At 40.7% G+C, this 24,054-nt stretch overlaps 5 protein-coding genes across 6 annotated transcripts; 2 read left to right on the top strand and 3 right to left on the bottom strand.

Annotated features, from left to right (window-relative positions):
• Positions 1-4,825: 4,825 nt before the first annotated feature.
• Positions 4,826-6,652, top strand: LOC121799020 (mediator of RNA polymerase II transcription subunit 1-like). Its single transcript, XM_042198328.1, has one exon. It carries the CDS (start codon positions 5,159-5,161, stop codon positions 6,332-6,334), a length of 1,176 nt encoding a protein of 391 aa, XP_042054262.1. The 5' UTR covers positions 4,826-5,158; the 3' UTR covers positions 6,335-6,652.
• Positions 6,653-9,672: 3,020 nt separating this feature from the next.
• On the top strand, positions 9,673-11,025 carry LOC121801046 (probable 3-ketoacyl-CoA synthase 21). The gene has a single exon (XM_042200517.1). It carries the CDS (start codon positions 9,673-9,675, stop codon positions 11,005-11,007), a length of 1,335 nt encoding a protein of 444 aa, XP_042056451.1. The 3' UTR covers positions 11,008-11,025.
• Positions 11,026-11,091: 66 nt separating this feature from the next.
• On the bottom strand, positions 11,092-14,444 carry LOC121799646 (UDP-glucuronic acid decarboxylase 4-like). Of its 2 annotated transcripts, XM_042199074.1 has the most exons (9): positions 13,793-14,444; positions 13,512-13,658; positions 13,026-13,324; positions 12,376-12,523; positions 12,182-12,261; positions 12,011-12,094; positions 11,781-11,855; positions 11,591-11,683; positions 11,092-11,473 (listed from the first exon to the last, which is right to left on the bottom strand). In XM_042199074.1, the coding sequence occupies exons 2-9, from the start codon at positions 13,624-13,626 to the stop codon at positions 11,255-11,257; spliced, it is 1,113 nt and encodes a 370-aa protein (XP_042055008.1). In that variant the 5' UTR covers positions 13,627-13,658; positions 13,793-14,444; the 3' UTR covers positions 11,092-11,254. The 2 variants fall into 2 exon arrangements, with proteins under 2 accessions (XP_042055008.1, XP_042055007.1); XM_042199073.1 differs by having other exon boundaries at positions 13,512-14,444.
• Positions 14,445-15,263: 819 nt separating this feature from the next.
• Positions 15,264-17,254, bottom strand: LOC121799647. Its single transcript, XM_042199075.1, has 3 exons — positions 17,040-17,254; positions 16,844-16,934; positions 15,264-15,816 (listed from the first exon to the last, which is right to left on the bottom strand). Exons 1-3 carry the CDS (start codon positions 17,107-17,109, stop codon positions 15,681-15,683), a joined length of 297 nt encoding a protein of 98 aa, XP_042055009.1. The 5' UTR covers positions 17,110-17,254; the 3' UTR covers positions 15,264-15,680.
• An 888-nt stretch (positions 17,255-18,142) lies between these two features.
• LOC121799645 (putative E3 ubiquitin-protein ligase LIN-1) lies at positions 18,143-23,837 on the bottom strand. The gene is made up of 16 exons (XM_042199072.1): positions 22,970-23,837; positions 22,383-22,440; positions 22,065-22,289; positions 21,931-21,986; positions 20,907-21,866; positions 20,689-20,830; positions 20,356-20,601; positions 19,973-20,267; positions 19,784-19,905; positions 19,584-19,703; positions 19,376-19,507; positions 19,177-19,299; positions 18,836-19,090; positions 18,634-18,759; positions 18,410-18,526; positions 18,143-18,344 (listed from the first exon to the last, which is right to left on the bottom strand). Exons 1-16 carry the CDS (start codon positions 23,614-23,616, stop codon positions 18,327-18,329), a joined length of 3,642 nt encoding a protein of 1,213 aa, XP_042055006.1. The 5' UTR covers positions 23,617-23,837; the 3' UTR covers positions 18,143-18,326.
• Positions 23,838-24,054: the final 217 nt, after the last annotated feature.

Genomic DNA, 24,054 nt, shown 5'->3' with positions numbered 1-24,054 from the left:
TTATTTCCAACCAAATTCAATTAAAAAAACACGCTTCTTTAAAAATAAATAAAATTACAACATAAAATAAAAATACAACTTAAAATTTAAAAAAATAAAAAAGACATAATTAAAATCCTAAAAAAATAAAAATGACATAATTTAAAATATAATTTTATAGAAAATAAAAAAAACTACTCAGCCGGCGAATCATCCCCCGAAGGCAGTGGAGGTGCACTGAAGCCGTGAGGAGGCGGAATGCCAAGTTGTGCTGCCAGAAACGTAATTCCGTTAAGCCAGGCTTGGTATTGGGCGAGCGTCATGCGGGAAGTGTCCGCCATTGTGGCGGTCATGTACATGGACATAAGGGAGTTGGGGGGTCCCCTCGAGCCGAGCTCACTTGGTTTGATTCGGCTCTGCCCCTTCTCCCTCTAGCCGTCTTCGCCACATTTCTCCCTTGCAGCCGACGGCGCCCACGGGAGGACCCCCTGGCATCGTCTTGAGGGGGTCTCAACCTCTGCCCGAACCGCCCGAACCAGACGAGTATTGGCCACTCGTCGTGTGCTTCGTACGCTTCGAGGTTGAGCCCGTGCTGGACCGCACACTGCCGGCCCACCTTTCCTCGTCCTTGATGACCTCCCAAACATCGACATATTTGAATTGTTTGCCGGTGTCGTCGAAGTAAACCCGCAAAGCCGACCTCAGAATGTCGGCTCCCGTGGCTCCGCTTTGGTAATGAGCCGCTTCATTCTTGTGGATGGCGCAGAATCGTTTGACCTCTCTGTCGACTCGGTCAAAAGTGAGCGCGAAGCATCTTATATGTGCGGCGGCGGGACCCCTTCGGCTTAATCTAGTGGTAGGCCTCGGTGACCTTTTCCCAGACGCACTTCCGGGGTTGTTGATTCTCGACGCTGGGATCGTACGAGACGCTGATCCAGGTGTTGTACACCGCCAGCGTTTCTTTGGGGCCATACGGATGCCGGCCTAGATCCTCCTCCTCCACGACCTCCTCCCCCGCCTCGGCCTTCTTCCGGAGTGGGTTCAACGGAATAGTCCTCCCGAATCTGGGATAATCCCTGCGAATACCGCGGGGTGGAGGGATGGGCGTATGCATCCACGTCAAAACTGGGTGGTTGGTACCCCCCCCCCGGCATCGACGAACCCTGGGTGCCCGGCGTCGACGAACCGGAACCACCCAATGTGTTGTACACCTCTCCCAGTCGCCGAACGCGTTGAGATCCCACCCACCGGAACCGCCACTGCCGGAGTTTCCGTCGCCGGACATTTTGTGATGAGATGTTAGATGAAAATTGGAGAGGAAGTGGTGATGATTTGGGAAGAATAAATGTGTAGTTGTGTGTGAAATGAGGATGAATTAGGAGTATTTTTAGAGTAAAAAAATGGAAAACGACTATAAATGGTAATATTACCGTTTTCCACTTTTTAATTCGAATTTTTTTTAAAAAAAATGCTTTATTGCGTCAGCGTGACGATGCCCACTCGCGAGCCGGGTGGGCGTCACGCATGGCGCCGGGGAGAGACATCTCGTCATTCGTCACACCGTGACGGAACACGGGACGGGCTGGGGACGAGACGGGGCGCTGCAACGCGTCACGCCGCCGTCTCGTTCCTTCGTGACGGAATACAGGCCACCTGCGTGACGCATTGCGAGTGGCCATAAAAAAATTTGATTTTATTAAAAAAAAATATAACGGTAATGTTATCGTTTTTTACTGTTCAACGGTATTTTTTCTTTTTTATTTATTTTTTCTTTTTTACTCTATAAATACTCATATTTCATCCTCATTATACACACAAACACACATTTATTCTTCTCAAATCATCTCTCTTTCCTCTCCAATTTTCATCTCACCTCTCCAATTTTCATCTCAAAAATGTCCGACGACGGAAACGAGGGTGGCTCTGGCGGATATAACTTGAACGCGTTTGGCGACTGGGGGGTATGTACAATGTCTTGGGTGCTGCTGGTTCCGGTTCGTCGACGCCGGGCACCCAAGGCTCGTCAACGCCGCCGGCGTACCAACCACCCTATTTTGATGTGGATGCATACTCTCATCCCTCATCCCCAAGGTATGGGCAATCGCATGGATTATCCCAAATTAGAGAGGATTTTCCGGATGAACCCAATCCGGAAGGAGGATGTGGCGGTGGAAGCTCTAGGGGTCGCGCATTCGACGACGTGGAGAAAGAGGAGGAGGCGGATATAGGTCGTCATTCATACAGTTGGGCGGACACGATGACTCTGTTCAACGCTTGGGTCAGCGTCTCGTACGATCCCATCGTCGGGAATCAACAAACCCGCAAGTATTTTTGGGAAAAGGTCATCGCCGCCTACAACGAGAACAAGCCGGCTCGGTCCCGCCGCCGCACCCTGAAGATGCTCCGCAGTCATTTTGACCACGTCGACAGAGATGTCAAAATTTTTTGCGGCATCTACAAGAATGAAGCTGTTCAATACCAAAGCGGAGCCAGTGGAGCCGACATTATGAGAGCGGCTTTGAGAGTCTTCTTTGACGACAACGACAAAGAATTTAAACATGTCGATGTTTGGGAGGCCGTCAAAGACGTTGAAAGGTGGGCCGGCGGTGTCTAGTCCAGCCAGGGCTCGAGCTCGAAGTGCACGAAGTACACGGCGGGTGGCCAATACTCGTCTAGTTATGGTGGGTCAGGCAGCGCCTCACAAGAGTTTGAGGGCACGACCACCGATGCAGGGGGCTCCTCCCGTGGGCGCCGTCGGCCGCAAGGGACCAAGGCGGCGAAGGCGGCTAGAGAGAGGAGGGGCCGAGGCGAAACAAGCCAGGCGAGCTCGGGCTCGGTGTCGGACTCAAACACCCTTTTGTCCATGTACTTGACCGCCACAATGACGGACACTTCCCGCATGACGCCTCCACAATATCAAGCCCATCTTGCCGGAATTGAGTATATGGCAAGACAAATTGGTATTCCGCCTCCAGGTAGCTTGATTGCACCGCCACGGCCTTCGGAGGATGATTCGCCGGCGGAGTAGTTTTTTTAATTTCTATAAAATTATATTTTAAATTATGCAATTTTTATTTTTTTTTAGGATTTTAATTATGTATTTTTTTTGTTTTTTTTTGAATTTTAAGTTGTATTTTTATTTTATTTAATGAAGTGTGTTTTTTATTAATTGAATTTGTTGGGAAAAAAATAAAAAATGAAATTGAATGAATAGTTAAGGGATGAGATGGTTAAGAGACAGTTAAGAGATGGAGGGTTGCAGGTGTTGTCTCTTAGTTAAGAGATGAGATGAAAAGTACAGTGGGACCCATGAATATTGAAGAGATGAGACGGTTAAGAGACGAATAAGAGACAGCGTTTCGGATGGCCTTAGTCTGCCTGCAATTTTTACCCTCTAATTCCCTTCTTCCAAAAAATCTAGGCACCTTGATCGTCACATGAGGCTTCTATTGACACTTACCTTCTCCTGTTTGATGGTCAGAACCAGTGAGCAACGTATTAGGACTTAGGAGTAGTATTATAGTAGTAGAACTCTCCCTATCCATGAATAAGAATCTCGTTTTGTCATTCCGACCATGAATAGAAGTTTTGTTTTGTCATTTCATTTGCGAATAGGAGTCCCGGTTAATTATTAGTACTATGAATTGTAAGATGCCTCACATTAATAAATGTAGGACAATTCTTTGGATAAAATAATTAGCTTAGGCTCAAACAATATACTCCCTTCCCACAAAAATAAGAAAATATTATATAGCACAGAAATTAAAACAAAATTAGTAAAGTAAGAGAATCAAGAGAAAAGTAGTTTAAGTAATGTTACTGAATAGTGAGACTCACTAATGTGAATCTTGTTGATTCAAGAAACATATGTGCCCGGATTTGTTCTTGCAAAACTACCCAATAACCCAAACAAGAAATATGACAATAAAACGATGGAAAAGAAGAGGAAGATGATATGTGTTATGATTTAGATTAAAACTCAAGAAAGAAAACTCAATGGCTACTACTTTCACAAATAACAACCTAATGGCTCCAGCAACTAGCAACACAAGAACTAGCAAGCATACCTTAACAAATAATCTAAGCCCGACAATAGATTAAATGCAACCACAAGGGATTTTAGATAAATATTCAATGATGAATATGGGTGCTCAAATTAGAGTATTTGTTCTTCAATAATGTTCAAAGTCTAATGACAAAAACCCTATACATTGGTATTTATACAAGAGGTTAAAAGTGCTAAATAAAAGAGGCAAAAGAGCTCAAAATCGCAAGTCGCACAAAACGCCCGGGTCGGGCGTTTTCCTCGCACAAGTCGGGCAAACTCTCTGGAGTTGGACTGCGCGACTTTCGTAAAACGACCATAACTTCCCTATCTGGGCTCATTGAGGCATGTAAGGTACTCACGCAAAGCTCTTTCAACAATGAAGATAGTGGTGGTCTTAGAAGAGCATTTGGACACCATCTTGATAGGTATATTAATGTTTGAAACAGACCCCAGCTCCTATTTGGCTCATCGTATGACTATACTTCTCCTTCCCTTTGTTTGGCGCTACCCAGATTCACATCACTCACGTTATGATTTGGTAGTATAAGTTATAAATAACTTGATGTATAAAGATAATAAACTGAGGTAACTTTCCATAAATAAAAATGTTCATATTTTTAGGGGTGGATGAAAATAAAAAGTATATACTGTCATATTTTTATGGGACCAAGTAACTACTTTTTTAACTGATTTATAAAATTATAAATTTTATAGCCCAAACAAGGCCCAAGAGAGTGGCGCACAGAATAATTAGGGTTTTTGTTGTCTTGTTCGGTTGTCAGAATTAAGAGTCTGCTTTCCACGTGCTTTGTGGAGTCTCTCCCCTTCACTATCCTTCCCCACTCACTCAATGCCATTCCCCTAACACCTCTCTATACACCTCACCTCACCTCCTTTGACCCCTCTCTCTAGTCCCTATCTCTCCATCCATTTCTGTAATTTCCAACACCTCTCTGTAATGTCCAAACTCACATACCATCATCCCAGATAGCAACATTTAATCTTTCTTCTCTTGCCACCAAACTTTCAAGAATCCTATGCTATATCCGATGCAAAAATCAAATCAAGATTCAATTTTTTTCCCATCCGAGCCACAAAAAGTAAACCCCTGATTTATCTCGAGCTCCAACAATGGTGATGGAGGTGGTGCATGAAGATATGGGCGAAGGCAGCATGCAATGCACCAACCACCCTTACGAAAACAGCACCCCGGGCGGGATCTGCGCCTTCTGCCTTCAAGAAAAGCTCGGGAAACTCGTCTCTTCTTCATTACCTGTCGCCATTTTGCCTTCCTCATCGTCCTCATCCTCCTCTAGATCTGATTTCGGCGGTGGAAACGCCGCCGCCCTCCAGCCTCGCCACCTCGCCCCCTCCTCCTCCAACGCTTCCGAGAATGCGAGCAGCGAATGCAATTATTACTCGAGGAGGTCGCGAATGCCCTTTGTTTTGACGCAGAAGAAGAAGAAGAGTAAGAAGATGAAAGATGGAGTGGCAGCGGGGAGCTCGGATTCCGGCAGCATTGTTTACAAGAGAAGCAAATCCACCGCAACTCCGAGAAGAGGTATGCATTTCTCGGATGGAGGTTTCTCTGACGATTATAGCCCTCACAGAAGGGGTTTTTGGTCATTTCTTTACATGTCAAAGCATTCTAGTGGTAAAAAGAGTGAGAAAAGCTTGAAAGATTCCAACTTTACACCAGCCACAGCTAGTAGCACTGTTGGATCATCTTCTGTCAATGGCGGCGGTGGTGGTAGTAATGGGATTAGGCCAAGAGATAAGAAAAGGGAGGAGTTTGTGGTGGTGGATGAGAATGGGAGCCCTGATCAAGCTGCATTTGATAGGAAAGTGTCAAGATCCAGATCTGTTGGCTGTGGAAACAGGAGTTTTTCTGGTGATTTCTTCGAGAGGATTTCGACCGGCTTTGGCGATTGTACCCTCCGCCGTGTTGAGTCGCAGAGGGAAGGGAAGCCCAAGGTTCAAGTTGCACAAAGGAACAGTGGGATCAATGGCCAAGATTGCATCAAGGAGAGGGTTAGGTGTGGAGGGATCTTTGGTGGATTCATGATCACCTCATCCTCCTCATCGTCTTCGTCTTCCTCTTATTGGATTTCATCGTCTGCAGAGGATAACGGTGGGAATTCGAAGGGGAGGCAGGTCTCCCATGGGAGGAGCAAGAGCTGGGGCTGGGCTCTTGCAAGTCCAATGAGGGCTTTTAGTAAGCCTTCTTCTGTCAAGAGGGATAATGGTAATAAGAATGTGACTCCTAATTTGGCTGCCATTCCTTCTTTACTGGCTGTGAGTGGCTGAGCAGGGAAAGAGATAGGGAGATGAAGAGAGAGACAGGGGAAAAGAGTTGAATTTACTGAGTTAATTGTCTGATAGTATGTTACTACTATACATTTTTAGATTTCAAGATTGGTGTTTCATGTGGTTGCCGCTACTCTGTTAATCATGTTGCTGTAGTTTGTTTTTGCCAGTTGTGATATGTTAATCTTAGTTTATTTTTTGTTGTAGTTTTCAGTCGTGGGAGTATTGGTTCTTCTTTGTATATCTAATAAGATATTGGTATGATGAGATTTGATGTAAGGTTGAGAAATAAATAAAAGGTGGAGAATTTTCTTGATCTTTCTTAGACTTGTTTTTCAATAACTTCCTTGTTTCTCCCCTTTGTTTTCTGAGTCTAAATTTGGGATAAAATTTAAATTCTACTACCACTTTGTTAGGAAAGCAAGAGTTGGTTTTTATATGATGATGATGATGATGATGATGATGATGATGATAAAAAGGCATTTGATAGAGTAGAAGAAGATTGTTTGACATGATTGGTGACTTTTAGTTTATGCATGGGATGGGATGCTAATCAACTTTACATGCAAAAAGAATGGATTTGGGATTTAGATGTAGTTGTGTTTGTGCTTGTCTCCATCAAGGAGGCTTTCTAGTTAATGTGTTGCCACTTAAGATGTCACAAAAATTAAAAACGGAAAAAGGGTTGGATCACATGTCTCAAGCTGAGCATGTGCAAGGCCCCATCTTCTTGGTCTAATCATCAAAAACAAAAGAAGTGTTGCACATGTTTTAGTGAAGATAAAGACACATTTGAAAGGTCTTAATCTATCTGCATTTATGTCCATCTAATCTACACACAAAGCAGCTGGTGTTATAGTATATAATGGAAAGCAGCTATTCAAGGCCGCAAAAGTTTGGTATTCCTTTCAATAATGTTCATACACACACACACACACAAGAGAGAGAGAGACAAAAAGACTCTTTTGACCCTTGAGATCAATGTATTTTATGGATTTGAATTAGAAGACTTGATACAATTAGGCATAAGGTTAAACGATCCAACTATGAATTTACCTTGCCAAGGAAATACTATGTATCGAGTAATAATGATGAGCCTTGAAAAGGAGTTACTATGCACTTGTGAAAGAAACAGATTCATAAATCTCTATGATTTTACAAGACTCATGACATGGGTAGGACCTCCTTTGTCAGTTGCCTTCAATTCTTATAATTTGTCAATGTTCATACAGCCAGACCACAATCTTATTTTTATTTGTAAAAGTTGAGCCCTTAACATTTTCATTGCATAGGAAGTAGCTCTATATATCCAACAATGAAAATAAAAGGTTGTAGAATCTTGCTTGAGGCCATTCATTGTAAAATGATCATCCAAATCCATATTTATATTTATACACCAATACATCTTTTGATAATGCGTGTGAGAGAAAATGGAGATGTAGACTTATGAGGTATGATAATATATGCAAAATGACCGTTATGTGCAAAAATCCATGTAGAGAATTATTACATAACGGATCGAAATAGGGTAAGGACACTATTTGAAACCCACAAAACAGAGATACTACTAAGTAAGTGCCCATTTCATAATAGATGTCCTGCCATTGCCACTTGCCAGCCCCTCAATTCACTAATTTAGGGATATTTACCTTGTTGGTGAAATGTAGTAAAGGGGTTCAATTTATTTGACATTCATTTTATATTTCAAGTGTGACAAAATTTTCTTCTACTATGGAATCTATAAACATTCAGGCGGAGGGCGGCGAAATGACTAGGATGCTTCTTCGGATACAATAGATAGAATATTTTTTTGAATAAAATTTACTTCTACAAAGTTTGAACTTCTATACAATAAGTGAACAACACGATTATAAGCGCTGGGGATGGATTGAAAATCGATGACATCAACTGCAGGTTCGATGACATCAGCTGCACCAAAGCATCTACACAACAAACCAAATACTACTAGTACTTTCATTCGAAGAAAGTCATAATTTGGTTGGTGCATAATTATAATTTGGTCAAAGTTCAATAACTTACATTTAAGTTGAATGTGAATTGAATAATGAAGTTGTTAATGTGGCCAGAGTTCAATAAGAAACTTGTTAATGTGGTCAAAGTTCAATAAGTTGCATATCATTACTAAAAAATTAATTTTGTCACTCCAAAGTAACATTTTTGTGGAAGATTCGTATCGGAATCGAGAATTGATACGAGTTTAGATGCGAACGTACTAGGGAAAACGGGGGTGGTGGTGGCATTGACACCGACGTTTCCGTTGGGAGTGCAGAAGAGAGTGCCTTGGATTCGGAGCAGGCCTAAAATAGGGCCTCCAAGCCCACCAAGCTGAGCTTGAGCGAGTGGCAATGCGAAGCACCCGATGAAGAGGCCGGAGAGATTTTAGTGCCATTTTCGAGTTGGTGAAACTCAATTAGAAATGGAGCCCTATTTATAGATGAAAACACAACAAGGGGTCTATTCATGTTGATCACAAGCGTGCATGTATGCATTTACAAGTTGTATGGTTACGTATCAAGTTGGGATATTGGTTGATGCTCATGCACTTTTGTGGGCTTCACCTACGTCCTAAGTGGGGACACCCTTCTTTGAAATTTTTGCCACATTTGAGACCTACTTCTTGTATTTGTGGAAATGCTAGCCATGCAAACTGGGATAGGAAACAAATGGTTACCACTTTTTTTTCCATTTTCTATTACTCTGCAGAGTTGAATTTCTACAATTAGAATACGGTCAAAATTTATTTAACTATATTTTATCAGTCACCATAGTTGAATTCTGACATACATTTTCTCGAATCATCTTCATATCTAACGAGAGAGAAGAAATTAGGCAGATATGTCAAATGTGGGAAAACAAGACACGAGGAGACCTCCTTTGACTGTTTTACGTAATATTATTGTGGCCCAATCGTCCTGGCCCAATTTATTTGAGTTGGAGGCCCAACTCATTTAAAGACCGCAACCCCTAGCATTGCCCGGTGGCCCAATTCATTTAAGTTAGTGACTCCTTAAATTATTTGGTTGGGACTTTGACGCTCTTATAATGCCAATTTATTAATGTTAAAACTATTAATAGTAGACATCAATAACTATAAAATGTTTAGATAATAGGAGTAGATGAGTGCAAGGCATAAAACAATAAACCAATGCACCTTTCTTGCACAAAACCTCCTAAAAACAAGCACAAAATGAGTGTCTACTCCCACAATTTCCATGACTTGTAATCCCCCATACCACCACACCACCCCATATCAATATAACCTCAAAAATCACACATTCAAGAAAACAAACATTTAACAACTTAATTTTTTTTTTAAAATGGCCGCATCTCTACTACGTAGCCTATTTGATCTCACCACCTTCACCAACAACTTGCTAGGCTTGGCCCCAATCCTAATAGCATCCATCTTCTACCTCATTCACAAGAAGCAGACCACGGTCCGCCTCCTCGACTACGCGTGCTACAAGCCCCCGCCCTCCTACCGCGCCCCCACATCCATGTTCGTGGAGCACCTCGAACACGAGCACGAACTCGACCAAGAAAGCGTTGACTTCCAGGTCAAGATCATCGAGAAGTCCGGGTTCGGGGAGGAGACCAGCATCCCCCCGGCCCTAGCCCGCCACCCCAGCGACAAGTCCATCTCCTTCTCCATCGACGAGACAAAGACGGTGGTCTTCAACGTGGTCGAAACCCTCCTCCACAAGTCGAACACAAACCCTAGGAACATCGACATCCTCATCACGAATTCGAGCATGTTCTGCCCCACACCCTCACTGAGTGCCCTAATTGTGAACAAATTCAAGATGAGGAGCAACATCATGAGCTTCAACCTCTCAGGAATGGGATGCAGTGCAGGGATTATATCCATAGGCCTAGCCAAAGACCTACTCAAAGTCCACAAAAACTCACTAGCCCTCATTGTAAGCAGTGAGGCCATGAACCTAAACTGGTACACCGGCAAGAACCGGTCAATGCTGCTCACCAACTGCCTCTTCCGCCTAGGCGGCGCCGCAATACTCATGTCTAGCAGAGACCAAGACAAAGAAAAGGCCAAATACTCATTGCAACATCTGGAAAGAACTCACAAAGGCCAAGACAACAGATCATACTCTTGCATCATTCAAGAACTCGACCAAGACAACAAACTCGGCGTCTCCATCACAAAGAACACCGTGGCTGTAGCCGGAGAAGCCCTGAAGGCGAACATGGCCGTGTTGGGGCCTAGTGTTTTGCCTTTAAAGGAGCAAATAACCTATGCTATTTCCCTCATCATTCGAAAAACATACATACCTAAATTCAGAAATGCTTTTGAGCATTTCTGCATTCACCCTGGCGGCAGGGCTGTGATCTCTGCTATCAAGAAGAGCCTGAGCATGGAGGAAGGAGACGTGGAAGCTTCTAGAATGACGCTGCATAGATTCGGGAACACTTCCTCTTCGTCGATATGGTATGAGCTGAGCTACATTGAGGCGAAGGGGAGGATGAGGAAAGGTGATAAAGTGTGGCAGCTTGCAGTTGGGAGTGGATTTAAGTGCAACAGTGCGGTGTGGAAGTGTCTGTGCAACGTTGAAGGCAGTGACGAGACGAATGTGTGGAGTGATGGGATTCATTCGTATCCGGTGGAAATACCAGAGACCATCAACATACTTTAATTTGATGCTAATTTTATGATGTGTGGAAGTTTTTTCTTTGAAGCATGTATACTGGTTTAGTTAGTAATTGGAAATTTAAAATAATTGCATGATTAACAAAATATGATTGGCATATATTAGATTTTTTTCCATGTCTTCCTAAAACACACACACACACATTTGTATTATTCTTGAGCAAGCAAGCTAATAGATAACATGAGTTTAATTTGGCTTACATAGATGCATGCATTAGAGATGCATACAATTTTTAAGCACTAGAGGCGTCTACGGTCTCCTTCTCATCGCCAAAGATGCGTTGTCTGAAGTCATTGACCATACGAGGAAGGCCCTCTCTCAGTGAGACGGTCGGCTCCCACCCGAGAAGCTCCTTTGCCCTTGAGATGTCTGGTTTCCTCTTGTGTGGATCATCCTCTGTGTTTGGTCTGAACTCAATCTTTGCATTTGGATCTATTGTGTCTTGCACTACCTATATATGTGCATAAATGAACATATGTATATATTCCAACTGCCTTAATCAGAATCCTTCCAAATTAGAACATGTCTTTGATCAATCTGTCTTGTATTAGTAGGTTGATTGTTCTACCTTAGCTAGTTCAAGCATGGTGAATTCACCGGGATTCCCGAGATTGAAGGGGCCGACGTGCTCGCCTTCCATTAGCCTCATCAAGCCCTCCACCTGTCCATATCATGTGCAGGTTGCAACAAGAGCTCATGTTCTTACCATAACTTGTTCAAAACATATGACAGAATCAAAGGATTGTTTTTGTTTTTACCAAATCAGAAACATATTGGAAGCTCCTAGTTTGCTTTCCATCTCCATAAACAGTCAAAGGCTCCTTTCTCAAAGCCTGCAACAAGAAAATTCATCAGAATGTAACAAACTGTGTTACTCTCTCTGATGCTAGAAAACAAGCATCCGTGTGATCGATCTTTTTATGCCTTTGCAGGTAGACAACAGCAGTAACGAGCTTGAAAAAATGTGGAAAATAGTGTTTGGACTTACCTGAGCTACAAAGTTGCTAACGACACGACCATCATCAGTGCACATACGCGGTCCATAAGTGTTGAAAATTCGTGCAATTCTAACCTGAAAAACAATGACATATATACTATGTGTGACTTGTTTCATAAACTGCTAATAGTGAAGAATAATATTTTGATGAAATCATATAACCTCAAGATTAAGTCCCCTGTGATAATCCATGGTCAAGGTCTCAGCTGTTCGCTTTCCCTCATCATAACAACTCCTAACACCTAATTATAAAAAATCCAAACTTATTCAGACAAGATTTTTTGATCCTAAGTTTCTAAGATAGAGGATGAGATTTTCTTTGTGGCTGTAATATTCAGATGTTGAAACAAACTTACCAATGGGATTGACATTGCCCCAATAGCTCTCGGTCTGTGGATGCTCCAACGGATCACCATAGACTTCACTTGTGCTCGTCAGCAGAAAACGTGCTCCAACTCTCTTAGCTAGTCCGAGCATGTTTAGCGTTCCCATCACATTCGTCTTGTAAAGAAAGTAAAGTTAAGGATTCTTCAATTCTAGAACAAACTTTGTAGTGCTCATGGAGTTCCATCATCTCCTTTTTCTCATAAGCAAGAAACAGAATGGGAAAATCTTCCTTTTGTTCAGACAACCTATTTCAATTTTCTTGAACAATCCAAAGTGCATTTTAGATTCTCCTAAAAAATCAAGAAATGTGAGCAAAAGAAACCAGTGGAACAAATTTGCTTTTCTTAGACAACCCAATTAGGCCAATGTAACTTGCAAAAATACCATCATCTCCATTTTTGCATAAGCAAAAGACAAGTGAGACAGTTTTACTTTGTACTATCATATAAACTTATTCCCAAAAATATTCTTGCAAAATCAAAAGTGGATGTAGAATCCCCTCAAAATAAAAAAAGTGTAAGCCAAACAAGAAAAACAGAGGATGTAAAATCACAAAGGCATGCAAGATATCAAGATATTACAACAAAAATGCAACAAAAACCAAAGATTGCAAGGATATGATTGTCTTGACAGGGTTGTACTTGTAATGTACAGGAGATGCAGGGCAGGCCAAGTGGTATATCTGATCCACCTCGAGCAAGATAGGCTCGACTACATCATGTCGGATGAGCTCCATCCTATGACCTGAGAAATGCTGCACAAGGTTCTCCTTCCGCCCCGTGAAGAAGTTATCAACGACGATCACACTATCACCACGGGAAATCAAACGGTCCACCAAATGGCTCCCAACGAAGCCAGCTCCACCGGTCACCAATACCCTCAAACGTTTGCTTTTCAATCCCAAAGGAACTCTTCCACCTGCATTTATGCACTTGTCCTTTTACAAAACAGAACGCCAAGAAATCAAGGAACCTTAAACCATCCCTCTTAAAATGTGAGAATTTCTTAAATAGTTTATGAGAAAGTAAAAAATGAATAAATGGATCTTGACTTAGTAAGCCCTAAAACAGAACAAGAAACAGGGGAAAATTACAAAGAAAATTACCTGCTCGAAAATGACTAATTTGATCGTCGTGTAAATACAAAAATTGGGTCTGAATCCCGGTAGATTGATCGGAGAGAGGGACCGGCCCCTTCTTCAGCTGGGAAGATGAAGGCATAACGCCAAAAACCAGACACGGGATCGCGATTCCTATCAACAAACAAACAAATCTTTGCTCTTGAAGAATATATCGAAAAGGGGAAGATACAGAAATTTCTCTCTGATGTTTGGTGTTGCTCCTTCTCAGCAACTGCTCATCACTTCCCATTTTTCTTTTCTTTTACCTTTGTTCTCCTGTCCCTTTTCTCTTCCTCTCTTGCTTATGTCTGAAAACGATGGCTGTAATAAAAGGGGCAAAGGAGGAATACACAGATTTCGGATTGCGAAATAAATGAAGATCTTGGTGAATTGAGAAACAAAGAGAAATTCAGGTGGAGAAAATCAGATAGTAGCGATGAATTAATGCGTTTGCATGAAATGGTATAGATACATTGTTTTGGTTTGGTTTTTTGCGTGAGATTGTTTGCATGGGAGTGTGTGTTGTGTGTGAAAAACTCAAAGTGAATAGGGAGGAGTGGCAAGATGAGATCTAAAGCTTTTGCATGAAATTTCGGCCTAAGATCGCTGTCTGTGCGTGACTCTTGCTAGTTGTTTGCTTTTTTATTTTTCTAACACTAATTCTTTTTTTTTAAAACAAAATCCAGTGCTATTGATTTTCACATAATTTCTCTTTTCACCTTTTTCTTTTATGGGAAATGTCAGTAGATGTAAGAAAATACTTATTTTGGTACGATTATATTAAAAACGTTTATAAAATAAATAGTGAATGATGACAAAATCGTCTCAAAAGAGGAAAAAAATATGACAAATTGGTTATTGATTATAGGGCAAACATGCACATATCTTTGATGGGCAAAGTAAAAAATCAAGAAGTTATGTATATTTATTAGGAGTATATAGCAAACCTGATTTCTTGCCAATTTTGTTGAGAAGTTGGTGAATGTGATAAATTACCAAATATTTTGATTACAAACTCACTTCACCAAATAAAATCACTTGATTATTTTGAGGGAGGTGGGGCTATTTTCTTAAGGCATGGGAGAGAGTACTATTTAGCAATCTTGAATTATTACTATAAAAATTGTACATTATTAGATCATCAAAATTCACAAACATTACACATGCCATGGCAACCTAACTTGTAGGTCTCGTAAAGTTGATCCTAGATTCCTAGTACATATGATATGTCTCAATAAAATTAAAATTGAGTCTTTCTTAATTGTGCATTTGTGCTGTACATTTTGGTTCAAAATTCTCTTTTTAATTGTTAATATTTTATGAATTTTTGGTTGCAATAAAAAAATCTTGGCCTGCGTTTGCAATTCTCGGCCCATGTCTACAGTTCGAAGGCTTGCGTCTACAATGCTCATTTTCACTTTTAAACCCAATTTTTTAATATCATCTCAAATTCTCAATGGAGTAAAATTCTATGCTCCGAACATACTGCTACATGGTGCATACATCCAATTATAATTGTAGGAAAAGAGAAAAGTACTAGGAGAGTATGTTTGCAACCGTAATTAATTAGATACACCACATGACAATATGTCCAAAAAACTAAAATTTTATTCATCAAAATTGAGTGCCTCGTAGCATGTCTAACGAATCATAATTGTAGAGAGCGGAAAATAAGAAGGGACAATATTTTTACAATTATAATTGGATGGTGACAGCACATGACATGATGACAATATGTTTGGAGCACTAAAATTTTATTCATCACTCTAATCCACAATTATCTCTTCCAGCATAAACTCTTTAACTATATAAAGATCTGATACAAAAAAGCATGTAGAAAAACGAAACGAACTAAGAACAAGAATGGTATGCATTTTTTCCCCTAACTGTTGAAATTGCAAAGAATATGAGTAGAAGCTCAAGACTACAACACATCCACAACCATATTAGAGTAAGGCTAAAAAAACCTCGTTGCTTCATCTCAGTATTCAAATCCCCTACTGAAGCATAAAACTCGAGTAAAGTTTGTTAATCTTTATAGATAGCGGCCGCACCATGTATGAATATCCAATATGGCATCTGAGTTTATTACTGATATAAAGAAGTGGAGTATGGTAAGTGCAAACGGTTTCTTACTCATCCAAAAGTCAAGATTCAATTCTTGTGCTGGTTCTCTTTCAGGTCAAGGAACTTTGCCACTCGTTCTGTTTTCGCTCCTGACTTGTGGTCGTAGTACTCGACAATAGCAGCCCCAGATAATGCAGCAAGAGTAAGTGCTTGAGCGTGCAACCTGATTACAAGTGTTAGTGTTTTTTTTATAACAAATCAACCTCAACTCTTAAGATACTAGACTGTGCTAACACGCTGCTGGGGAAAAATCTCATCAGCTTCATGATCACCGAAACACACAGCTCAGTAATACAAAACTTCAAGATGTTATGCTACTGAAAACAGACAAGAAAGACAGTAAAGCACCCCTTTTGACCTCTCCTCTAAAATCGACAATGGAAATCAAGAACCCTAAATTGACTTCAGTTTGCCTATTGCCCAAGGAACCGGATATAACTATGCTCAAGATCCCAAAGTCGACTCCAGTTTGCCAGCTTTGGAAGAAACATGATATCACCAAGCTCAGGTACTAAAGGGGTATGTTTCTTGCTACATAAACAGAAAGGGATACAACAAAATATATTCCTAAATTGCAATCTTTGTATCTACAAGCTACATTAATGATCAAACCTCAAATATCATGCAACAGTTCAATCCTCAATCCACTTTAGAAGCAAAAATCATGTAACCTGTTAGCAAGGCAAGAGCCAATGCTAACAATTGAGAAGCAAATTAAACGAAAGCATCTACACATTTTCCAAATCACAACGAGCACATAACAAAACACATCAAGCACAATTCATCACCATTCATGCACTCTGCCAACAACATACAAAACCATAAAATTAAGTATTCAGTCCTCAATCCAACTTTAGACACCAAGATAGCGTGCACTATCATCACGGCAAGAACCTCAACAATTAATAACCCCATTGCATCTATGTGAACATCCGAATCACAACAAGCACATCAGAAAACGACACAAAAGCATTTCTTCATGATTCATAAATCATAGATATGCCAACAACATTCAAAACCATAACTTCACAACTCATTATATATCTCCCAGAAACGACCTAATTGCAATTGTAATCATCACAATACCACGAAACAACATATGCACAAATTATAACATCATACACAACAATTGAACAGCAAAATCCAAATGGGAATTCAAGAAATGAGAAAAAAAAAAAGTAGAAACGTACCTAGCGTGAATGATCTTAACGCTTGTCTTCATATTAGGTTGGGACCAATTGTATGCCATTGAGCCCAGAATCCCACTCGCCCACAAAGTTCCTAAAAACAAATTCTAATCAAATTAAAAAGGGGGCGAAAATACCAATAAAAAACCAATCTTGGAGAAAAATATTAGGTGAAAAACAAAATTGCATTCATCGTTACCAACAGTACGAAGCTTGTGCTCCACAACCCATTCCCTCAAAGCTTGAATCTTGCCCTTTTCTTCTCCCATCTTTGTTTTTAATTTTCGCTTCAACCTTTCTGTTTTTTTCTTCAAAGTTTTTAATATTCAAAAGGGTTTATTTGCCAGAAGAGAATTGCAATTTGTAGAGCGCAGCTGCAAAACAGGAATTCCATCAGTACACGTTGTTGAAGCGTGTTTGGCACCATTTTAGCCCACTTTTGGAATTTTAGAAAATTTATTTTCAAGAAAATTAAATACGGAGTAAAAAAAGAAAATCAAAGAATCTTATTACGAAAAAAAAAGGTCTAATTTCCTGTCGTAACGTGATTTTTTAACGCTTAAATATTTGTGTTAAATTTTTTATACGAAATTGACTGCCATGGACCCAAAATATGGTAATTAATGACCATATTGCAAGTTAAAAGTTACGTAAAACTTAAAACTTAAAAATATCTGCTTATATTTTCTGAATTCAGATGCAATAAGTATGTGACTAACACCTATTAACAAATACTATGAATTCTCTATTACTAGTAGTATAGTATATATGCATTAATGCTACTCAAGAATATCAAGCATAGTCAAATTTCATTAAAAGTGAAATGCCAACAGAATATTCTGTATATATGGCTACTCAAGTAGTATTAGTATATCTTCGTCAAATTTCATTAAAAACAAAATTCCAATAGAGACTTCTAAAACCTAATGAGCTGAAAGTAACCGAATATCGCGAACAACTCTTTTTGAAGTGAACATTGAAAATTTAAAGATTCATCTGTCGTGATTTGATTTTTTTAGGGCGGAGGGGGGTAAGTAAAAAATGCAATCGATTTAGACCAAATTTTGGTATTTAATTTCATGTTAACTTAAAACTTGATACAATGTAAAATCATCCTCTACATTTTTTTGAAACCAATCTTACTCGTCTCTCCTAATTCCAACTATATTTAACTTGCAGTAAAATTAATAAAATTTATACAAGAAAAAGATGTGCGAAAGAAACAATTTTTTATTTTTTTTATCTAAGTGTACACACTGAAGATTAAAATCATATTGCTTACTCACGCAATAAACATTAGTATTAAAGAAAAACAATGAATACACATTCACTATGGACTTTTAGAGGTATTCAATCAATTTACACGCTTATATCACAAACAATTTACATGGACTTCATCTCTATATTTACACCAAAAATTGTATTTCTGCCCAAAATCCATAAGAATCACCAAAAAAATAGTGCAATTGTCACCGCTCATCTTCCTCTAAAGAGGGATCCATCCCTGTCATTTTAGCATAAGTTTAGTAGTGGCGAAGGAATTATTAAGAAATTAAAATAGAAATATACCTTAATCACTCCTTTCTCAGTGCCACAAAGAATCATGTCATTGGCAGAAAGTATGCTTGTAATCTTGCTCCCTGCTGATAGCCTTCCAACTTTTTGTTGTGTCCCTCTCAACCATATCTGTGTTTTTTCAGCCAAATGTATCACTAAAAACTCAATCTTGAATGCAAATGTGCAACTAGTGAAAAATCTTAATGAGAATTCAAGAAGTCTCTGTGGTTGCTTACCTGCAAGCTGCTCATTGATGTGCTACAGTTTAAGTAGATGAAATCCTCCACAACTTCCATTGCTAGAATGCTTGATCCTTTCTCCGGCACCACTGATGTTTGAGGCCGGCTGCTTCGTCTCCATTCCTACATTACCCGTCTCTTTAGCTCAATGCAGTGCACATGAACTTTGATGCTAGTGTGAAAAAACATTCTTCTTTACCTTCATCTTTGCCCCCTCAATGGCTGAGCTTGCACTATACAACCAGTCTTTATACAAAGAAAGAGACCTAATAGGTTTGTTCTGCATCCAGCCCTTTGATGGCCCTTTGATCTCTTGTTGCCGGTTGTTACTTATCATCACCTCCAAAATGCTTGAATCAACGCACCCTGCGTAGACCTTTCCCTGCGCCACTCTCATGCATTTTACGTTCTTGTTCTTGACCACGTCTCTTGCTTTTCTTGAACCATCAATCACCTGAAGAAGAAAAAACACATAAGTTTTGTTTCACATTTGTTGTCTTTTGTTATAACTTACTATGTTTCCTAACTATAAATATGTACCTTCAATTTATGGCTTTGAGTAGTAACAAAAATCAGTTCCCCTAAAGAATCTATGCTTCTGATAGATTCCTTTGTAGGTATCACTTCAATACATTCAAGATTCCTCTGCTTCATTTGCCACATCTAAAAAAACACACAGACGCAACGTCAACAAAAAATTTGTTTTTTCCCTAGCATCCGCCACAATCATGATTACGACCTTGATAGTTTTATCAGGTGAGCCACTCAAGAGGCAGCTCCCCGGATCATAGAGACCCAAGCATGTTACAGCCTTTCTGTGCTCCTTCCTCTCAAGCACAAGTGTCACGGTCTGACCCTTTACCTCCCACGCCTGCCATGAGGTCATATGTGTCATGAACCAAACAAATGTAGCAACATAGTATGCAAGAAAAAATAGATCAGTGTACCTTAATAGATCCATCAGCATATCCACTGCATAAATAGCCCTTGTAGTAAATAAGTGCAGTCACAGCTGCACTACATTTAGTCCCCGCCTCCAAGATCTGGCTATGAACACACGATATACGCTGCATATGTGGTTTTTTAAGCTTAGCATCAGAACCAAAACATGTGGAATAATCATTAACACCAAAACAAGCCTACTCACCCACTTATTTGGCTGGAAATAGTCAGCCACTTTGAGCAATTCCTCAGCCATCCAAGTCACATTCGACAAACGTCTAAGTGATTCTCTAACGCCTTCTGATAGACTCATGATCCTCTTCATCCCTACAACATAAAACTCAAGCAATTACAACGATGAAACAACACACCTTTTAGCAACTTTTTCTTTTACCTCTGCCTGAAGTGTAGTTGTAGATGCACAAGCAAGCCAAGAGGCGTTCCTCAAGCTCAAAACCAGGATGCACGAACTGCTCGATGCTATGCAGCAGGATCTCACAAGCAGCATGCCTCAGTTCATCATGGCCTTTCATGAGCTCAAGCCCTAACCAAGCAGTAGCTACCAAACTTTCCCTTGCAACTCTTCTTATCTTGCTTTTTAGTCCCTTGTCCAATGCCTCAAAGACACGTGTCCCTAGCTGCAGTATCCGCTGCGCGATCTTGCTGCACCATGAGTCTACTCCACCATCCTGCAATCACAAAAAGATCCAGTCTTTATACTGCTTTAAACAAGGGGTCTTAACTTTCTTAAGATTTAGAGACCAATTATGAAAATACCTGCAAACTTTGATCAAGAAAGTCATAGGTTTTGATCATATTCTTATGCTGTGATAAGTTTAAGCCAGTTTTCCTCACCAGCCAAGCCATTGTGTAGGCCTCTCCTGTCCAAGAAAAAGTCCCACCAAGATTTGCTAGGATGAACGATGAAAGAGCTTGTGTTTGTGGGAATTCTTCGCGTTGCAATGCTTCGAAGAGGGCCTCTGCCGCTTCTTCACCATACGTGGATTTTGCAGATGTATCTTCCTAAAAGAATGAGGGATAAATTCAGCTTGTGACAAGAATGATTTCTTAATTATGTTTTTTTTTCTTTTGTTATGAAACTTAACTTACAAAAACTTCTAGCTGTAGTAGTACATTTGCTGCTAGAACTCTGTATTCAGGAGTAGAATTCTGTGCAAGTAGGAAAAGAGCACACAAATTGCTGCTGCTTCCTTGTTTCCTCATCTCCTCCAATAAGGATATGGCAGATGATCTAGTACAAATTCATGATCACAACTAAAAAAAAGTGATGAGTTTTGTGTAAGTAGATTTAATGGTGAGATATGTACCTTGGCGTTTTCAGCAACTCGTTGAAGAACTCGAGAGCAGCAGAGGCAGCTCTTTCTTGGTTGCTCGAAAGGAGGGAGACTAATGTCGTTGTGTGGGATATTTGGGATATGTATCTCCTACATTTCCCATCAAAGCACATACTCTTTGCTAGTATAAGAGCCAAGGAGGCGACCTCATCGAGGTGGTCCTTCCTCGGGGCACGAACGAGGGCAGAGAGCACCCCAGGCGGGGTGATCTCTGCCAGATACGCGCTGTTCGTCTCAGGGTCGAACGAGGTCACCATTCTCTCTATGATCATCAATGAGGCAGCGGGAGGGGTGATCGGCCCCACCCTATGGCTCGTGGAGGCAGTGCAGACTACCTCCACGAGGCAGGGAAGGAGCTCGAGCGTTCTAACCTCTGCGGGCGGTGGGTTGATGAGGTAGATGACAATGGCTGCCTCGTGCATACGACGTTTGAGGGCTGCAGCTAGGTCGTGTAGGTGCAGCCCTTTTCGTTTAATGTCGTCCACGGCGGATGTGTTGGAAGTGATAATAGTGGAGAGTATGGCTAGTGATGTCCTTACTACCATGTCCTCTTTTGAGGTAGAGATTGATATAATGAGATGATCTAAAATCATGTCTTTTAAAAGGGAGTATTTGAGGCCTGTCTTTGTGTTTAACGCTTGGTAGATGGTGTTTATTTCCACGGTGTAGTCTACCTCAGTTTTGCCGAGCTCTTCAGTGAAGCAGAGCTTGGAGATTATTCTCTCGACTACTCCATTTTGTTCGGTTTCCTCTAGCCGTTGCGTGGCTTGGGAGCTTAGGCTCTTTGCCCTTCTCCATACACCGTGATGGGGAGCATACTGATATGTTGATCTGAGGCCTGAAGTGGAGAAACTCCTGTGAATACATTCCATGTTTGTTTCATCAATGTTAAGAGATCCTCTCCTCTTCTTGCCAATGGATGTTCTTGCATTCCTGCATTGCTTCTAATATGTAAGCTATATGCCAATTTTAGTGCTATTCAAGTGTTAAAACTTACCAAGATAGTGAGTCAATGTGATTCAGATATTCTCCTTCTTCATCTTCACCACAACTCTAGTTGAAGTAAAATTGGTTGATTTTAGTTGTAAATTGATTGATTTGTTTTTTAGCTATAAAAAAGAAAGTACCTACCTCAGAGAAAGTATCATCATCAACCGAGGAAAGGTTGTCTGAAATTGAGGATTTTGGTGTGTCTGGTTGGGATTCCGTTAGTATGTCTTTGACACATTTGGTGTTCGGATTGCTCTTAGCTTGTGCTTCCATGCTCCGGCGTCGTTCCAACGTTGGGGCACCACTAACGACGTGCGGTTCTTCGTGCACGTCGTTAGTTACGCTTTCTTGATGAGTATTAGGTTGCTACACCCAAAAATTTATTAGAGTATAGTATTACTTTTTAGAACTGTATCATATGACCATTGAATTTCATATTAACTCATTATGATCACTTACATTAGGATTATTAGCTCTCACTCCATTTCTTTGCTCGCACGATTTTTGAACTCCGCTCCTAAAATATCTCATCAATTAATTTCAGAAATATTTATCACGCATCGCACACCTTAAACGAAAAAACAATCTTACAGCCGAAAGTAATTCCGTATTCAGAAAATTCAATGTCAAAACGGTTAATTAGGTGCATCTATTGAAGGACAAATAGTCGATTTTGTCTCACCGTTTAGGTTGTTTATCCGAAAATATCTGACCATTTACTTAATTACTATCCAATACCATTCGTTTCATTTTTTAAGAATAAATTGGCATGCAAAAATTTCTTGCGATTGAAACATCAACGTAGCACCCGCAATTACACGCCAATTGAAAATTGATGTAAAATTTTGGTAGTAATTAACATAAATTTGGGTGATTGACATATAATTTTATATAACACGTCGATATTCCAAACGCCAGAAACATTTTACAGAATATTTAACTCTAAAAAATGAAACAATGGGTATTAAATGATAGTACTAATATTTTAAAAAAAAAGCACTAGACAAACGATATGACAAAATCGACAAGGAAGAAGAGAAACTGACAAAGGTGTAGAAACGGCGTCGGTCCGGCAGGAATCCCCTGCGGACATGATCTGGTAGTACATCAACCAAGGCTTGTATCTTTGGGCAATCCATCTCATGGCATCGTCGATCATCCCATCGTCAAACTCATCCAACGGCACAGACAAGCCCATCGATTCCCCCACAAACAGCGGCACAAGCTCCCGCCATATTCCCGGCGCGAATTCACGGCACACAATCCTCGGACTAATCGAGACAGCCTGAAGGAAATGCGCTGCGCCGCGCCACTGGTGGGCGCGCGTGAACTCGACGGCGGCGAGGTAGAGGTAGGAGGAGCAGACGAGGTAGGCGTTGGGGATCCCTAAGGTGGCGCCGCTGCCGTCCAGGGAGGCCGGGATCTGCAGCATTTTCTCGGAGGCGTCGAGCCTGCTCTCTCTTTCTTCGTAGGAGTGTGAATCGAGCGCCGCCTCCGCGTTGTCGACGCCCCAGTAGAGGTTGGAGAGGACGGAGTGGTCGGAGAATTCGAAGAATTCCTGGGATTGGATGTTGAGCTTGGAGAAGCATTTGTGTTTTAGGGATTTGTTGGCGAGGACGGCGTGCATGTGGCGGTGGATTGCGGCGGCGAGATCGCGGGCGGCGGCGATGTCGATTGTTGTTGGTGGTGGCATTTTGAGAAGATAGTCGAGTTAGTTAGGAGGAGATGTGTTTATATGTGTGGGAGTGAGTGATAACTGATAATGGAGCAGCTCGTGACGAATGGAGACAACTCCAAACTCCATTTTAGGTCTTTTTTTACCGAATATACATACAGACTGCTACTGACATAAGTTACGGCTGCTGCTTCCATCCACAACTAGTAACATTCAATTAGGGAGTAAGTGAGATTAAAGTCACTAATTATTATAATGACTCTCACATCCTGTGGTTTGATTCTTATCTTGATTGGGAGATGTCTAGAAATTGTGGGGAGCTTTTTAGTGTGGGTTTTTTTATGATACGCCGCTACTCCCTCCGTCTCTAATAATTCGTGACTCGGCATGAGTTTTAAGAAATATAACAGAAAGTGAGTTGAAAAAGTTGGTGGCATGTAAGTCCTACTTTTATAT

Source organism: Salvia splendens, chromosome 4 (assembly GCF_004379255.2).
Source record: "Salvia splendens isolate huo1 chromosome 4, SspV2, whole genome shotgun sequence".
In the NCBI taxonomy this organism is placed as follows: domain Eukaryota; kingdom Viridiplantae; phylum Streptophyta; class Magnoliopsida; order Lamiales; family Lamiaceae; genus Salvia; species Salvia splendens.
This window is presented reverse-complemented; position numbering and strand designations above follow the sequence as displayed.

Coding starts and splice junctions, on each gene's coding strand:
- LOC121799020 (XM_042198328.1), top strand. CDS start 5,159: ATGGTGATGGAGGTGGTGCATGAAGATATGGGCGAAGGCAGCATGCAA.
- LOC121801046 (XM_042200517.1), top strand. CDS start 9,673: ATGGCCGCATCTCTACTACGTAGCCTATTTGATCTCACCACCTTCACC.
- LOC121799646 (XM_042199073.1), bottom strand. CDS start 13,776: ATGGGAAGTGATGAGCAGTTGCTGAGAAGGAGCAACACCAAACATCAG. Junction 12,095..12,181: donor ACAGGGGACTTAATCTTGAG/GTTATATGATTT, acceptor ATTGTTTTTCAG/GTTAGAATTGCACGAATTTT. Junction 11,856..12,010: donor TTAGCAACTTTGTAGCTCAG/GTAAGTCCAAAC, acceptor TTCTTGTTGCAG/GCTTTGAGAAAGGAGCCTTT.
- LOC121799647 (XM_042199075.1), bottom strand. CDS start 17,109: ATGGGAGAAGAAAAGGGCAAGATTCAAGCTTTGAGGGAATGGGTTGTG. Junction 16,935..17,039: donor GCACAAGCTTCGTACTGTTG/GTAACGATGAAT, acceptor ATTTGTTTTTAG/GAACTTTGTGGGCGAGTGGG. Junction 15,817..16,843: donor GTTAAGATCATTCACGCTAG/GTACGTTTCTAC, acceptor ACTTGTAATCAG/GTTGCACGCTCAAGCACTTA.
- LOC121799645 (XM_042199072.1), bottom strand. CDS start 23,616: ATGCCACCACCAACAACAATCGACATCGCCGCCGCCCGCGATCTCGCC. Junction 22,290..22,382: donor TGAGAGCTAATAATCCTAAT/GTAAGTGATCAT, acceptor TTTTGGGTGTAG/CAACCTAATACTCATCAAGA. Junction 18,760..18,835: donor TTGAGGGGGCAAAGATGAAG/GTAAAGAAGAAT, acceptor CGGGTAATGTAG/GAATGGAGACGAAGCAGCCG.